General features: G+C 49.7%; 1 protein-coding gene across 3 annotated transcripts in view; it reads right to left on the reverse strand.

Annotated features, from left to right (window-relative positions):
- ARID5B (AT-rich interaction domain 5B) overlaps positions 1-13823 on the reverse strand; it is a 114582-nt gene extending 100759 nt beyond the window's left edge. For 2 of the 3 annotated variants that reach the window (XM_062496521.1, XM_062496520.1), the window contains exons 1-2: positions 13349-13639; positions 413-638 (exon numbers count right to left, since the gene is read on the reverse strand). In XM_062496521.1, the coding sequence (XP_062352505.1) occupies positions 413-638; positions 13349-13639 (517 nt within the window). Of the gene's footprint in view, positions 1-412; positions 639-13348; positions 13640-13776 lie in introns of those variants that run through there. The other variant, XM_062496522.1, reaches the window with a different exon arrangement.
- Between the last annotated feature and the right edge of the window lie 2381 nt (positions 13824-16204).

Below are 16204 nucleotides of genomic sequence, written 5' to 3' on the forward strand. Positions count from 1 at the left end.
GGGACATGAGAAGTGAAAGACCTTTGCTCATCCCTGCCTGTCACTGGAGGCCCCAGGAAGCTATGTCAGCCTCCTCTCCCCACAGTGAACAGCTCTGACCTGATCCCCCAGCCTGCAGAGCCCCAGGGAGAGCCTGTATTATTGGAGCCTGAGAGTTTTCGTACGCGCCCCTTCGTGGTTTGGGGCCATATGGACGGGTATCACAGCGTTACCCCACAGCCAGTCTGCAGGGAGCTGGGGATGAGCTCACTAGCATCACTCATCCCACACAGGCATGTCATCGCCACACCTCTCCCCCAGGTTCAGACATACCTTGGGAATCTGCAATGGCATGGCAGGATCAGGCTCATCTGTCTTCAAAACACACTCTCCCACAGGCCCCTTCCCACAAGAGAAAGTAAGGGATACTCACCGAGCTCAGCCTTTTCCTTCAGAATATCTTTGAAGTTCAAGCCACTGTTCAGTGTGGATTGTCTGTATCTTGTCAAGGCCTCTTTCTGCCCATTCTTCCCCACATCCATGGGCTGGACCGGCTCAGCCCGGAAACCACACTTCCACTTGGAGAAATCGGACTGTGCCCATTTTGCCAAGTCCTCGAGCTTCACAGTAACTTTTTCTGAAACAGCAATAACTTCATCCTGCAAGGAGTGATCAGATGAGAATACAACATGTCACTCTGGGCTCCCTGATGACTGAGAAACCAGTAAAATCATCCTGCCATGACTCCTGCAAAAGCCTGTCTTGCTGCAGGCTGAGTAATTTTTCTGTACCACAGAATAGCTAGTCCTTAAAATATTCCTCTTGCCACCTAAGTGGAAATATTAGTTGTTTACTTGAAGCAAATATACACAATCTAAAGACAATTTCTAGGAGCAGGGCAATGATCCTAAAAGGCATTTGAAATGCAGGTTGCAAAATCACATTCTGTATAACCCAAAGCCTTGAGGGAAAGTTTGCTTTTTAGGTGCAATTAGCTGCAAATGTAAAAATTCATAGCTGGATGACTAATGGTTATAGTTAGTCCTGAAATAAATGGACTAAGTAAATCGCAGATTCTTGGAACTCTGACTCACCAGAAAATTCCTATGTTTATGGTACATTTTCCCTTGGCTTTTACACAAATATTGAATTTAACTTTTGTCCTTAAAATTAAATAAAACTGTGATGTAATCCCAAAAGAAATACTACATAAATGTACTTCCCACCAAAAGAAACTTGCACATTCTCAGGTTTCTTAAAACCTTTTTCAAGATCAGAACTGTAATTTTTTTTCCCCTTCTAAAACATGCATTCTAAGAAGTGCACTTAAACTTAGTTTAGCCTCCAGAACACACACTCAAATTAAATAGTCCTAATTGGTGGATTTTAACCTTCCAGGAAACAACCAACTCCTCTCAGTCATGATGAATAAGCAGAATATTTTACAGCTGACTCCAGTGAGCAAGGGATCAAGAAAGCCTCAAAAATAAACAAACAAATATACATATCCAGCAAGATACACTCCAGATTTTTCAGTTAAAACAGCAGAAATAATTTATGCTGTAACGAGAGCTGGCTGTACACCGCACCCTGCACACCGTGCATTTCTAACACTAAATAAGGTTACATGCTCTTGAAATAATTTAACCAGAATCCAATTTTTCTCTCAAATAAACCTAAGTATTTGCAAAGGGGAGAGAAATTCTTTGAGTTATTAAACAAAGGGAAAAGCATGATTGATTCTGTGTGGGGTTTTTTTGTCCACTGAACACATTCCTCGGGAAATAAAATACTGCTCAATGGAAAAAAAAAAAAAAGCTTTATTGTGACAAGTTGCATACAATACAAAACCTGAAGTAATTCTAGCAAAAAAACAGATCTGATATTCCACTCTTCCTTATATAATACAAAACTGTTTAACAAGCAGGCACCTTCATTACATTGAGTGTAATAACAAATATTGGGTCAGAAGTGAACAGCATGTTTATATGCTAAGCAAGCTTGAAATAAAATCTTTTCCTTTATCGCTGCACAGCATAAGAGCCTCCACCAAACAACAAACAATAACAGTGATGCTTTAAATCTCTGTTTATGACAAACATCAATACTTTGTAAACAAGCACTGGGTACTACAAAGTACTATTTCAATGGATGGTTTCACCCAATTTTACTACACCATCCACTTGAAATAAAAAAGCTGTAGTTGCTATGCATTTTATACCTATTACATGGTGATTATTAAATGTCAGGATGGAAAAAAAAATACATATATATAAATATCAGCCTGCCTGCAGACAGTCTCAGCAATTTCTGGATGAAGTCCTATCTTAGGATGTTGAATACAATCAGCAGCTACTACACAATTTCTAATATTCCATAACAGAGAAATCTACTTTGCAGCAGTTAAAAAACAAAAAAACACCCAACCCCCCCCCAAACAAAACCACCACCAAAAAAAAACCCCAAACAAAGAAACCACCCCACCAAAAAAATACCACCCAAAAAACAGAAAGAAACCCCACAAAAAAACACAAACAAACAAACAAACAAAAAAAAAAAACAACAACCCAACCAGAAACCTGACTTGGAGATCAGACATGCTTCTGGTTAAAATATTATTTTCCAAACAGCTTTCATGATCAAATGATTATGATTTCAATTACTAGTTTCTTCATATCCTTTCCAAGAACTGGTATGACTAATTTTGGCTGGCATACAAAGTAAGCTGAGCAGACAATTTATTAACCAAAAGAAAAGTACAATCACTATTACATCATCAATGAATAAACTTGTTTTTGAGAATACAACCTTCGCACACATGTGCATGATGTGTACACAGGAGGAAAAAAAAAAAAAACGAATTAAAAAAAAACAAAAAAAACACAACAACAAAAAACCCAAACAAACCAGAAAACCCTACTGTACCAAGAGTGAAGCAATACTGGTGTGCTCTGTGCAGGCTGCCATGGAGGGGAACTGCAGAGGCAGGAGCAGGGGACCTTTTGGGGAGCTGGGGAAAGCACACCTCAGCCATGAGTTTCCTGCGGCAGCAGCACGTCCAGCCATGGGAACATGGGGTGCTCAGCATCCCCAAAGGGGTGCCAAGGATGGCACCAGGGAGCAGCCCAGCACAAGCACAAAGCACAGGAGCCCACGCTGTCCCTGTGCTGTGACAAGGGCTCTGGGCTAAACCTCCCTGCACAGCTGATTGTCAGGGCGACCCTGTCACCTCCACACCAGCTCTGTCCCCAGGGGAACCGAGCTGGCCCCCAAATTCCTGTCCCTCCCTTGTACTGCCAGCGACCATCACAGCAGCACCAGGGAAAGGAGGCCTAGTTCACTTTTAGGTGGCAAATGGAAAAATTACCTGAACCCTTTCAGAGCTTGCCTTGAGTCACCCACACAGCAGGACTGGACAGACCTGCTCCCTTTCCCTCGCCACTGACTTTTAACCCAATTCACACAGAATTGTCCACATGCTTCCTCAAATTCTCCTCAAATACTGCAGACCAGACCGCAGTCCTCTCTGCCAATGTGGATCTCACCAGTGTGGGACTGCATCTCCAGGGGCACTTCTGCTCAGGTGCCTCCTCATACAAACACTGTCACCCAGCAAGGCATGGCAGCTGGCTCCAGCTTCTGCTTTCCAAGGAGCCTGAGCCACGGGCAGCTCCAGCAGGGCTGTCTTCCCCACATCTTGGCAGTCTGCTGACACAAGAAGTCGTCTCCCACCACACCACCCAAACAGAGGTCACCCAACTATCTCATCAGCTCTGAAATTCCAGTGTGCCTTGCTAAACTTTCACACTCCTAAGCAACCTTTCCAAGCACTCAGCCCCAAACTACTGTGGTGTTTGGGGGGAATTTTTTGAGCAGCAGGTGGCAAAAGGGTCCTTCTCCTTTTTGGTTAAGCCCTGTGGCACAATAAAAGTTGCTCCGGGACCTGCAGAGCTCTGCCTCCCACAGAAGCCCCTACACCCATTTGGTATCAACCACTATCTACTGCCACAGCCCTTCCAGAGAAACCCCTTCAACAAGATGACAAAGGAATACAGATGTTGAAATAATAAAAACCTCGTACATGGTGACACATGACTAACAAACCTTTAGAAGATTAAAGAAATCTGCTGTATAACCTTCATGTCATTTGTAATTATATCTCTGTGTAAACATGAAAAACCACCCATGTTGCAAACAGTGCATATACATCTCTATCTATACAAAATCAACTCATCATGTATTAGCTCTGAAGTTATATTTATGAGGTCTCCATTGCACAGTTAAGTCTTTAATTACCATTTTTCCCTGCTACAGCAAGATGAGAAAACAACTAGCAGAAATTTCAGCTCTGCTGAGGAATGAGATTTATCAAGTGGACCTGACCAATTGGTCAGTGCTCCAATGGACCAATGGTGTCAGCCACAGTGCTGCCTAAATCTCATAAAAAACACTGACTGTAGAAAGAGGAGCTTTTTTAGCTGCTTCTATAAAAATGGTTATCTAGTCAGCCTGTAGTTTTAGTACATCTTACAAGACTTCTAAGCAAAATACAATTCTTTCACCTATCAAGTAGAAAATGGAGAGATGGTTAAGAAAGATGGTGACATAAAACCTTCTCATCTGTCTCGTTTTTTTTCAGAGCATACTGGATTTGCATTTCCAGAGAAGTCATCCAGGGAGAAGGGGACAGCATCTTCTCGAGAGCCATTATGCTTAAATATTATGTCACTGTTGTCTAAGCAACCATCACAGCCTTATGAAAGCACAGAATGCTATATTGCCTGACTCAGCAGATGGTTAAAATACTTATATTCAGGGAAACAGGTCAGGTAGCTATAAAGTTTAAAGCAGATAATTATTTTTTAGAAGAAATATTAACTCTTACAAGGCAGGGAGTCACAGCGCAGTGCAGGGAGGTTGTACATCTTGATTGCACACCCACCTATGGTACATCACAACTCCTTTTTCTTTGCCAATAACTAGGGAAGATTTAGATTTTAGAGACAATGAGGCAGCCTTTAAAGAATTACAGCAACTGAGATATCTCAAAAATGTGACGTGCTAAGACTGTTTTCACTCCAGTACTTCCAGAGGTCATTTAAGGAATTCTGGAGCGCATGAGCAAATCAAACACCTGCTTGGCTGTCTCCTAACATCAAATATGTGGCCTAGAGAGAAACAGGACATGTACTGTAAAAACTCTTGCTGATAATTACAGGAGACACTGCATGCCATTTATCTGATCAGTATGATTTGCATTAGAAAACATCTTCAAGGCTTTTCTGTGAAATCTTTAGCACAGTAGATAGCCGGGGATGCATATTTTACAACCCAGTACATTGCTGATGAAAACACATTCATCCACAGGAGCAAAAAATACAGTGTGACTCTTATGGACTGCATTTACCAGGGATAACAGAACTGTTATTTCATTGGGCATAAAGACGTCACTTATTCTGGGCTGGTTTTACACCCCACATATATTTCAGGGTTTTTGCAATTTAAGTGAAAAAGACTTTCCCGTATCATGTGTATGTAAAAGGCAGTTCTTGGTTCAGAAATCCCATTCCTCGCTCTAGACTCCTTTGAGGAGCAGGAGGTCATGCTGCAGGCATGCAGAAGGGAAGGAGGTGCCAATAAGCACCTGTCCCTGGGAAGGGACAGGATGGATGCTTGAGGGAAGTACCATCAGCTTTATTTGACAGCACACTCAAACCAAAAGGTCCTGACCAGTCTTTAGTCCAGAGCTCTTCCCTGCCATACAGATACTACCAGGGCTCTGGGACAGCAGCAGAAATCAGGTAATCTCAGTCCAGCCCTAACCCACTCACCCAAAGTCCCACAGGAACCTGAACCCAGATCTCCAGAAGCATCTCCATAAAGCAGCACTTCTTTCAGGGACCATATCCAGCTCTGAAGAGGCAGAGAGCGTTTGTACAGGACCGATTTGCTCTCAGAGACTTCCTCTGGAGTAAAAAGGTCCCGTCTCCCTGCTGCCGCTGGTGGGCTGGGAATACACACAAACTTTTAGCCACTTTGTGCAGGACCAGAAACCGGCTAAAAAAACTGGCTGCGTCATGGAAAAGGCCTGGCTCTGGGATGTGCCCTGTTCAGCCTCCCTTACAGGGCACACGAAGACCTCCCCTGGCATACACTTCTCTGTCCTTCCAGCTGTAAGCGTGCTGCAGACCTGGGGACCGGGGCACAGCTCTGCCAGGTGGGAAGTGCTCCTCCTGCTCCGCAGGTGAGATCGCTGAATGCCAGGGAAGCCTCACCAGGGGCTCCATAGCTCGGCACGGGCAGGGGCTGCTTCCTTTCCCCCGACCCTGCTCGGGGTGCCTCCCTTGGTGCCATCTCCTCACACGTCCCCTAGCCCAGGGAGGACAAAGGTGTGTCCCAAAGGATTTGTGGAGTGCAACTGCTGGGGTCTGACCTGCTCCATGGAGGTGCCTACACACTGGCACCGACAGAGACCACTGCTTCCCACCCGCGAACCTATGGAGAGCCTCGAGAAGGGAAACAAGCACAGATCAGGAATTTACCTGCCACACCAGATAATTCTAAAGAGGCTGAGGCAGAACCTTTCATCTGTTAATCCTTTCCTAATTACTTTAAAGGGCTATAATGATCTTGTTAAATTCAGGTGACAGGTATTTCCCCAGCCTAAGCACAATTGCACAGAGCTGTCTGAAACTCACACTGATGTGTTCATCCCTTCCGCCAGGGTCCAAAACCAAGAGAAAACCCAAGTTAAAGGAACGTGGCTGAAGCACGTAAGTCCTACAGTTTTTGCTTTCCCTTGTATTAGCAAGCAGCACTTTCCACGACTCAGTAATTCCAAAGTGAGCCGCCCGAAACAACCTGGGGCAAAACACCACCATGTCTCCACAGGATGGGTAAAGTACATGGGGCCAGAAGTGGGGTGGAGATAGGGTGCACAGAGGGACAGCTGTGAGCAGTTAGATATGACATTTCTACTGTGAGCCTCCTGCTTTGTGTCCGGGGTGCTCTTTTCTCCCTCCTCCCACTCCCAGCCAGAGGTTCAAATTGAATTTATATCTGTCACTACAGATAGAAGTTCTGACCAAACAGAAAATAGGCTTCAGTCAAAATGTTTTCCCATCAGATAGCTCACAGATCTCAAAGAGCTGTTTTAGTTTAGGCAAGTTGACAAGCAATTCATTCCTAATTTTGCCTACTACAGTTACAGTACCAGAAGCTTTCCTCATAGATTACATAATTATATTTTTTCTTAACAAGGAGTACATGGCATTAGCAGGTTTAAATTATGCAAGCTTATTCCTTTGTCTTTTGTTATATTGTGTTCTATTGTGCTGGTAAAACAATATGTGCTTTAATTAGCAAATATCTGTAAATAATTTACTTGCTTTTCATACAGCAGAACAATGGAGCCAATTTTCACATACATCCACTGAGCATGTCTAGGGGGTTTCTTGCCAGAACCTTCCATTGTTCAGTATCTGTATCAATCTGCCCATCATTAGCAACTAACGTTCAACAACCCAGTAAGACATTAAAGTTTTGGCCCCTGGGAGTAGCCCCAAGCCTCCCAAATCCAAGGCTATGCTTTGCAAAGAAAGATTAAAATATCCAGAAAATGAAAACAAACTGTTTTATTATCTATAACCCTGGCACCTTCACATAGAGACATGGACGCCTGCCGAGCATTAAGGTCACTGGATTAATGCCATAAAATGCCGATGTTCATCTGACCTTCTGACTGCATTTTAGCTACAAATAAAAAGCTCATAAAAACTTGATACAACACTAGGAACCGCGCGAGTGTCTAGGCTGTGCAGGGTTAACGCTGGGTGTGAACCCACACTGCACACGCACAAACACACACACACAAAGAAAAAAAGCTCTTAAATCAAGAGTGGATGACTGTTCAGAGACTTAAGGCATTGTTATTTTGAATGCGAATGAAAGGGCCAGAACAAGCATTGGAAGAATATTTCAATTATGTATTTCCCAGAACTACATCTCTGAGCAACTAATGCAAATATTGCTCCCATAGCAGTAGAACTTCTTCCCGAATAAAAGCATATGAGAGTGTGAATCAGAACATACTTTCTATATCATTCACATATTGTTTGAATACTATTAAAAATGCAAAAATCTTCGTATGCGTTACTCTCCTGAGCAATACAGTAATTATGATTAAGGGACAAGCAGCACAAAAAGAACCAATTTATCTTACTTGCGCTTAGGAATACTATTGTGTAACTAAGCAACTAAAGACAAAATATAGTCTAATTAATTCACTCCTATGCTTATTTAAAAGACACAATTAGAACATTTTTATTTTCCAGCCTGCACAGTATCTCAACATGCTTGAGGGTGTACCATGTGAGACCCATTATTCTCCAAAGACAAGAGTTTAATGTTTAGTGCCACTGATCAGACTGGGAACAGCAACTCTGGAAAGCAGTGGGTGTATTTTACAGTCTGAATGCACAGGGAAGGGGAGGGAAAGAAGAAAGGAAATAAAATAAAAAGTTGTTTTTTTTTTTTTTTAAGGAATCTGCCTTAAATGACCAGATATTCCAGATTGCTGGCTAATGGCTAGCAACATGCAGCTTCTCTGAGTAATATCATTGCCCTCTCCTTCCTCTGCCAGCATATGCTACTGGTGGCGAAAGAGATAAAAATATACAGAGTAGATACGTAATTACCAAACCCACGGTATTTTATGACAAATGCCATTTCTCCAACACTGCTATTACAGCGTGCCTGATTTCCAAAGCTGAATTAATTTGAGCAAGTGTACATTGGAGATTGATGCTATTAGCATGATTTTTAAAGCACCCTTTAACAATCATGATCTGCATGTTTGATATGTGTTGCCATTACCAGTGTTGACAGATACGAGCATAAGGCACACACCATGGAGACTAAAACAGGGCTATTCTCATTTCAAATAAGAGTGTACAAATTCCTGCATTTGTAAAAAAAACCCAAATCTATTACTGTGCAAAGGGAGTAGTACATTTTTCTAGGGGGTTGGCAATAAAGCACTGTTGATATAAGACACTGTGCCTGGGCCAGCCTATGCTACCTTTGTGCACTGGGGTAGGATCCTCACAAGTGGAGAACCCCTACAAAATTTACCAGGCTTTCGAGGGATGCTGTCAGCATCTATCCTGTAATGAAGAGAGAACAAAACCACTGACTCCCTTTCTTGAAGAATTTCTTCTGCAATTATAAATGGCACACATGCATGGAGTGACTTTTTTTTTTTTCCCCCAATTAGTCTGAAAATGCAAAATACTTCTAGGGAAATAATTACAGGAAACTAGCTCTCTCTTCTCCTCTGCATGAGCAACGCTTACTCATGTAAATTATTACTTGCATGAGTAAGGATTATTTGCAAGGCGAAAAGCATTGCATCAGATCCCCAGTTTGGGAGAAGAGACGAAATCAACATGAGCTCGTAGTAAACTTTGCTGCTGATGAATGAACCAAAGGCAGATCCCCACTGACAGTCCAGCCTCAATGGAAGCAGCATTCACCACGATGCAGGGAAATGCAGGGAATGTCATACCATGAAAAATGAGTTAGTTGCTTATTTAGGGTTTTTTAGGAATCACATAAAATAATACCATCCCTGGATTTAATGAGTATCAACTTTGAAATATATTTTTAAGCCTAGTCTAATTAATGCCAACACCTTTAAAAACATGAAAGCACAAGGCACTAACAAGCATTTTCCTCTGCAACCTGCTTTTGCAAAAAGTCATTCATTCCACAACCCCACAGCTCTCCTTGGAGCAGAGAGCAGTAAACGAGCTGGAAGAAGGTTTGGCCAAGTCCCTGTAGGCTGGAGGGTGAGCCCACCTCATGTGCCCCAAATGCCACAGGAGCAGGGCACTGCACAAGGGGACTGGGCAGGCACCTTCTGACAACACAAAGCTTCTCACGCTCGGGTGCAGCAAAACGGGGAGCCTGCTTTCCACAGGCACCCCCACAAAACTGTTTCAAGCACAATGGCACTCCCTTAAAGGCATTCCCTCTGCATCTTCATAGACCTCCAGGCATCCTGTTCTGACCCGTGTGAGGCACCTGCCATCAAGGAGGTTTTCCTCCCATGCAGAAGGTGACGCAGGGGACTGCACCAGACCAGACTGAATGAGAAAATCAAGGCAAGGTGGTGACCTCCTCCAGCAAAAGACTCTGTTTTGGCAATGGCCCTGCAGGGATGAAGGAGAATCACTTCCTCCCTGCTGGAGGGAAGAAAGAGAAGGCTGTTCTTACTCTCTGGCCAGCGTTGCACCTGCTGAAGCGTCTGGGCTTCACGGTGAGGTGGGAAGCAGCTTGCCCAGGCCACTGGGTTTTAAAAGCAACAACAAAGTTTTCAGTGAAGTAGCACAAAACTCTTCTAGTTCACCTAACACTGGCCTCACAGGCCCTGTTGCTCTTACAAAAGTGTCTCTACTGTTCCTGTGCAGCAAGACCCCTGGTCTGAGCATGATGCCAGAGCTGGTCCCAGCCTCTCCATGCACATCTCCTTGGGACGCAGTGAGCGTCAGGGTCAGAAGCACCCATACCTGCTGCACGTCAGCAGCATTGGTCCACATTCACCATCCACTGAGACACCCTGAGAAACAATCTCTGGCCAGCTCCTGGCATTGAAAGGGAGATTCTTCACTGTGGTGATGGCAATGCTGAGCCTTAGGTGGGGAGAAGGGTACTGAAGCGGAAGCACACCAGGGCTTGAACTTCCCCTGGATCTGGGCAGTGCGTGGAAACATCTGGTTTTAGCAGCAGTCAGGGTTATACTTAAATCTGGATGATGAATTCAGCTAGCTATAAAAAGACTTATATTTAGACTTTTTGCTGATTAGCTCAAACATTTGGCAATCAGATATAATACGCCATCAGAAATTTCTCAGTAACAGAAGCATTACATCTCTTCTTGCTTCTCCTCCCTCCTTACAGCCACTAGCTGAATATTGTCATAGTGTCAGTGCTGCTATTACAGAAAACAGGCAGCCAGCTGCTTCTATTAATCACGCCGCCAGCACAGGTAGCTGCTGGAGACTGTGCCTAAATCTCTGGTGGGCTTGATCACAAGCCTGCGATTCAGCCACTTGCTCCCCTCACCAACAATTTCAGTGACAGCAAGCGCCCCCGTCACCCTTTGCCTCGGACGCCGCAGATTTGCAATACATGCTTAAGCACCGGCTCATTCCATCCCTACTTGCTAAATGCAAGACAAGGTATTCTGTCCCATCAGCAGTCCCACACCACAGACAAGGTCCTCTCTGATGGCTGTAAGTCACATCTGACTCGAGAGCCACATCTTCTCCTGCAGAAGGAGCCCAGTCCAATGTTAGGAAGCCCCACGACCCCAGAGGTGGCCCCTGCTGCCCCTCTGGGGAGCAACAGGAATGTTATTTACCGAAGGGATTGGGACCTTGGGGTGCCAAGGGGAAGCAGCTGCCCCTGCACCCCTACGAGAGCGGATACCCCCATCCAGCCAGCGCCCAGCCTTTTGTCTCTCTGCTGCCTGCACATCCCCAAGCATTGCTCTGATTGCTCCAAACTATTAAAAATCGATCATAAAAAATCATTCCTATGTCTATAAACAAGATAATGGAGTAAGTGAAAACAAAGTACATTTCTTAATGGGAGTGTTATGTTGCCCTCTCTAGGCCCTGGCTCTCAGTGCCGGTTTCTGTAGGCTCCCTGCCAGAGAAGTATCACTCAGAGCTGTTGCTGTTGCTGCTACTCTGCTAATGAATGACTAACTTAGGCCAGAGGGGAAATGACATCACCAGGGTGTAAAACACAACTGCATTAGGAAACTTTTTACCTGCTTTACATTTGTCATAATTATTCTACACAATACGGCCGGCATTTGCATAATTTCAAGGCGTGCCATTATCTTAATTGAAAATTGTTTTCATATGGTTGAATAATGCAGAATGACATCAGTTAAAGCCGCAATGAAATGTACAAGTATAATCACACAGATAATTACTAGCGGTGTTTGCATGTAAAAATAAATAAAATTGTGCGTATTATTAGGAAGGTATATGCAGTTGAGAAGCCTCGTACCGGAGCAGTGTTTTACTCGTAATGGTAGGATTAATTTTCTCTGATGTTCCTACCACAGTAACATGAGCTGATCATTAAGGCGCATTAAAATGATTTGTGTCCCTTTCCCCACCCCCCCTCCCTTCCAAATATCTTTCATTTTACACACACGCACACAAGACACGCAGAGGCACGGTTTTAAATAGTCACCACGGGCAATTTCAGAGCATCCATTGCTCACTGCCATCTCCCCGATTCTTAGGAAAAGGCTCCCTTATCTCAGCTGCACGCACAGAAAATTAAAGTGAAGAGGTGGCAGCCAGCGAAGATGGCTCTGAAACGCGTTTCGGCTGCGTACGCGTGTGTGCGAGTACACGGCTACGCCGGCACCTACAGCCACGCGAGCCTCCCAAAAACAGCCCCTCCTTGAACCCACCCCGCCGGCATCTCCGACTGAAGTTTCCCCAAAACATCTCGTCCCCCGCCCGCCTGCTCTCCAGTCCCTCTCGGGGACCCTCGCCATCCCCGCAGCCCCCTGCCTTGGGTACCTCGCCCGTCCCCCACCCCAGACTACGGACTGGAGCAGTGAATTTGAAAAGCAAATAACGGGAGGGCTCGGGGCTGGGGCGGGGCGGTGCGGGGCTGCGCGGCCCCATCCCGGGCTGCGCGGCCGCCGGCCGAGGGTGCCGGCGCACAGCGCGTTTGCGCCGGGAGCGCGCCAGCTCCGAAATACGCCCAGGCATATCTGCAAGTTATTTGAATGTATTATTCCCGTACCTGTCATTTATCACTTTATTCAACACGTCCCTGCCAGCAAGAGCGCGTTTGATCTCCCTCTGCCTCCATTTCGTAATTTCCGCCCTCTTAAACATATCGAATACTTAAAAAAAAGCCCCGAACAATATCGAAATGCCCCCAGCGTGTTTTTTTTTTTTCCCCGCTTTTTCATGTATTTTGTTTTTGGAGTATTTGTTGTTGCTGTTGTTTCTGCGCGTTTTTTTTTTTTTTTTAATTTTTGTTAAGAAAGCAGGAGAAGGACAGGGCTAGCTAGCCCTGCACTCACACCGCTGCCCGCCGGGCCGGTGCCGCCCCGCACCCCGACCCCCTCCTCCCTCCTTCCCTCCCTCCTTTCCCCCTCCCGCACAAGTTCCCGGTCCGCGCGCACCGGTGCGTCCCGACGGCGCGGCCTCGCCAAGCACGGCGGGGACGGGGACGCAGCTGGGGGAAGCCAGGAGAGGGGGGAGCCGAGCCCGGGCATGCAGGTGGGGACTGGCGCGGGGGAAGGGGGAGCCGGCGCCGCGTTTACCACCTCGCCATGGTCACTGGTCCTGCCCTGGGGGGTGTCCTCGGGGAGAAAATAAAGTTTGGCGCTGGAGAGAAGTTGCCGGCTGGTGCGCTCTTCCCAGAGCAGCTGCAGCTCCGCGATGCAGGCGGGCTCCTCCGCGCGGCACCGCACGAAGAAGAAGTCACCGAGGGAGAGGACCCGCGCCCGGCCGCCGCCGCGGCGCTGGAAGCGGAACGCCCTGTAGAAGACGTAGGGGCCGTGCGAGCCGCACGGGGCGCCGACCCACTGCGGGGAACAACAACACGGCAGCGGCATCAGCGCCGGCTCCGCGCCGCGCCGCGCAGGAGCAGGAGGAGGAAGAGGGCGGCGGGAGGGGAGCGCGGGAGGGAGGGAGGGGGCTCCGCGGCGGCGGGGGGCGCGGGGCGGGGCGGGGGCGCGGGGCGGCGCGGTACCTGCAGTGCGCTGCGCTCCATCGCGGCTCCGGCGCGATTGAACTCAACATTCTCCCAAACTTGTTGGCGTGAATGGAGCCCGGCAGGTCCTGGCAGGGCGAAGCCGGCCCCGCCGCCCGCCGCCCCTCGCCGCCGCCGCCCCCGCGCCGCCCCGCCGCCGCCGCCGCCTCCCGCCCCGCCGCGCGTGGCGACGCCCCCCCCCGCCGCCCGCCCCCCGCTCCGCCGCCCCGCCGCCGCCCCGCCGCGTCCCGCCGCCGGCGCCACCCGACGCCGGCCGGGCCCCCGACGCCCGCCCCGGCCCGGCAAAAATGCCGCGGGGCGGCGGCGGGCCTCGGGGGAGCGGCGCGGAGGCGGCGGGGCGGCAGCGGGCCCCCTGTCCGCTCTCGGCGATTTTTGGGGGGCCGAAAGGGTGGGCGGGCGCGCTGCGGATCTGACAGGACCTGCCCGTATATGTCTAATATAAAGACCATTTCCTGCGGCGCGAGGGGCGCTGCTCGTCCGCGCGCGCCCGGCGGGACCGCCCGCTCCCACCGCTCGATCCCGCTCCCAGCGCTCGATCCCGCTCCCGCCCTCGGCAGCCGCGGAGCGCACGGCGGGGGCTGCGCCGGCCTGCCGCCCCCTCCCCCCGGCGGCCGCGGAGGGCGGACGGCGCGTCCCTAATTTATTTATCGCCGTTCTCGGGGAAAGGATGGAAAGTGGGTTATCGATTATATAAACACATCAATATTCATGGCGCTGCGCGGAGGGACGCGGCTCGGCCCGAGCAGACAGCGCAGGGGGAGGGGGAGCGCCGCGGCGGCGATGGGCGCGCTGTCCCCGCGGAGCCGGGCACGTGCCGGTGGTACCGCCGCGGGGCGATGGCTCCGCGGGGCCGGAGGGGCGCGGACAGGTGGAGAGGGGCGGCCCCTTACCTGCGCCCCGCCCGCCCCCCGCTGCGGCGCCCCACGTCGAGGCGAGCCGCCGGCTCTGCGCATCCCGCTCAGCCTCCGCTATCCTGCCCCGGGCAGCTCGGGGAGACCCGGTCGGAGAGAGGGGCGGGCGCCGCCGGCTTCGCACTTGGTCCCACACCGGCGCAAGGGCCGCCCCGCAGCGCCGGGCACGGAAAGTTCCCTTTGGGGTTCCGGGAGTTGCATCCCGCAGATAGGCGCTGCTGCGGCCGCCGGGCTGCGCGGCCCCATCACCATGGGGCGAGCCCCCTCCCAGCCACCCAGCCAGCCCCGGACAGGGACGGGCGGGTCATTCCGGGCGAGCTCCGTCCTTCTCGCCCTTTTCCCCGGGGGCTCCATCACTGCGCGCCAGCGCAGCCAACCCCGGCTCCGCGGGGCGGCGGTGGGGGGGGAGGGAGCACTACGAGGCGGCTCCGCGGGGACCGAGTCCCCCCCGCGCTTTCCCCAGAGCTGGCACATTCTTCCCGATTTTCGGCTCGTTCCCCTCCCGAGCCCCCTCCGCAAGCCCCGGTCCCGGAGGAAGGGCGTGATTGCGGGCACAGGCTCGGAGCCGCCCCGGCGGGGCGCCGTGAAACGGAAACAAATAAATAATTAAGAGAGCAAATAAACAAACGAGCAAATAAATAAATAAATAAATAAATAAGATCGTTAATAATGACGCCAGCGGTGACGTCAGCGCCGCGTGCATCACGACACAGCGCGCGCCGCGGGGGGCAGCAACAAGTGCGGGCGGCGGCGCGGCCGGGGCGCCCCCTGGCGGGGGACAGCGGGACAGGGGGGACAGGGGGACAGAGGGGACAGAGGGACGGAGGGACAGAGGGACAGCGGGGCACGGGCGGTGCACCAATCCCGCTGGGACCCAGGGGCCCACCCCGCTGCACGCCGTGATGTTCGGTGACGGGAACCCCCCGAACGCGCTCGGCCCCGCGCAGCGGGAACGGAGAAGGCACGGGAATTTGGGCAAGGTTCGCAGCGGTTCCTTGAAGGTGAGGGATTCACCTTGACAACCTCGGCACCCAAATCTGGCTAGGATGCTTGGTGCTTCTCCAGGGGCAGGCTGATTTTCTGCTGGTTCCTCTTGAGGAATTGCCAAATTCTTACAGTTTGCAAGAGGTTTCACCTTTCCTGCCCTTTATTCTTTTGCGATGCCCCGAGTGACCGTCCGGCTCACGGCTCGTACAGTGGTGAGAACGCTGTAAGCACCGGGGGCAGGCTGGGATGCTTTTTGGGGACGGCAGGAAGCCAGCGGGTCCCGGTGCTTGGGCTTCCACCCAGCACCAGCACGGCTTGGATGGGCAAACCCAGCAGAACAGCTCAGGAGAACTGCAAATAGCAGCTCTTTTAAACGCTAAAGTCTTGTCACTTTGTGCTTGGGAGCTCAGTCCCCTGGGCGGGAGGATGTTTGTCAGGGGCTGCACAGGTATGGGAGGTGATGCAAATGAGACCCCACACCTCAACACATCCCTGCAAAACAGGGAGTG

Source organism: Cinclus cinclus, chromosome 7, assembly GCF_963662255.1.
Source record: "Cinclus cinclus chromosome 7, bCinCin1.1, whole genome shotgun sequence".
Taxonomy (NCBI): Eukaryota; Metazoa; Chordata; class Aves; order Passeriformes; family Cinclidae; genus Cinclus; species Cinclus cinclus.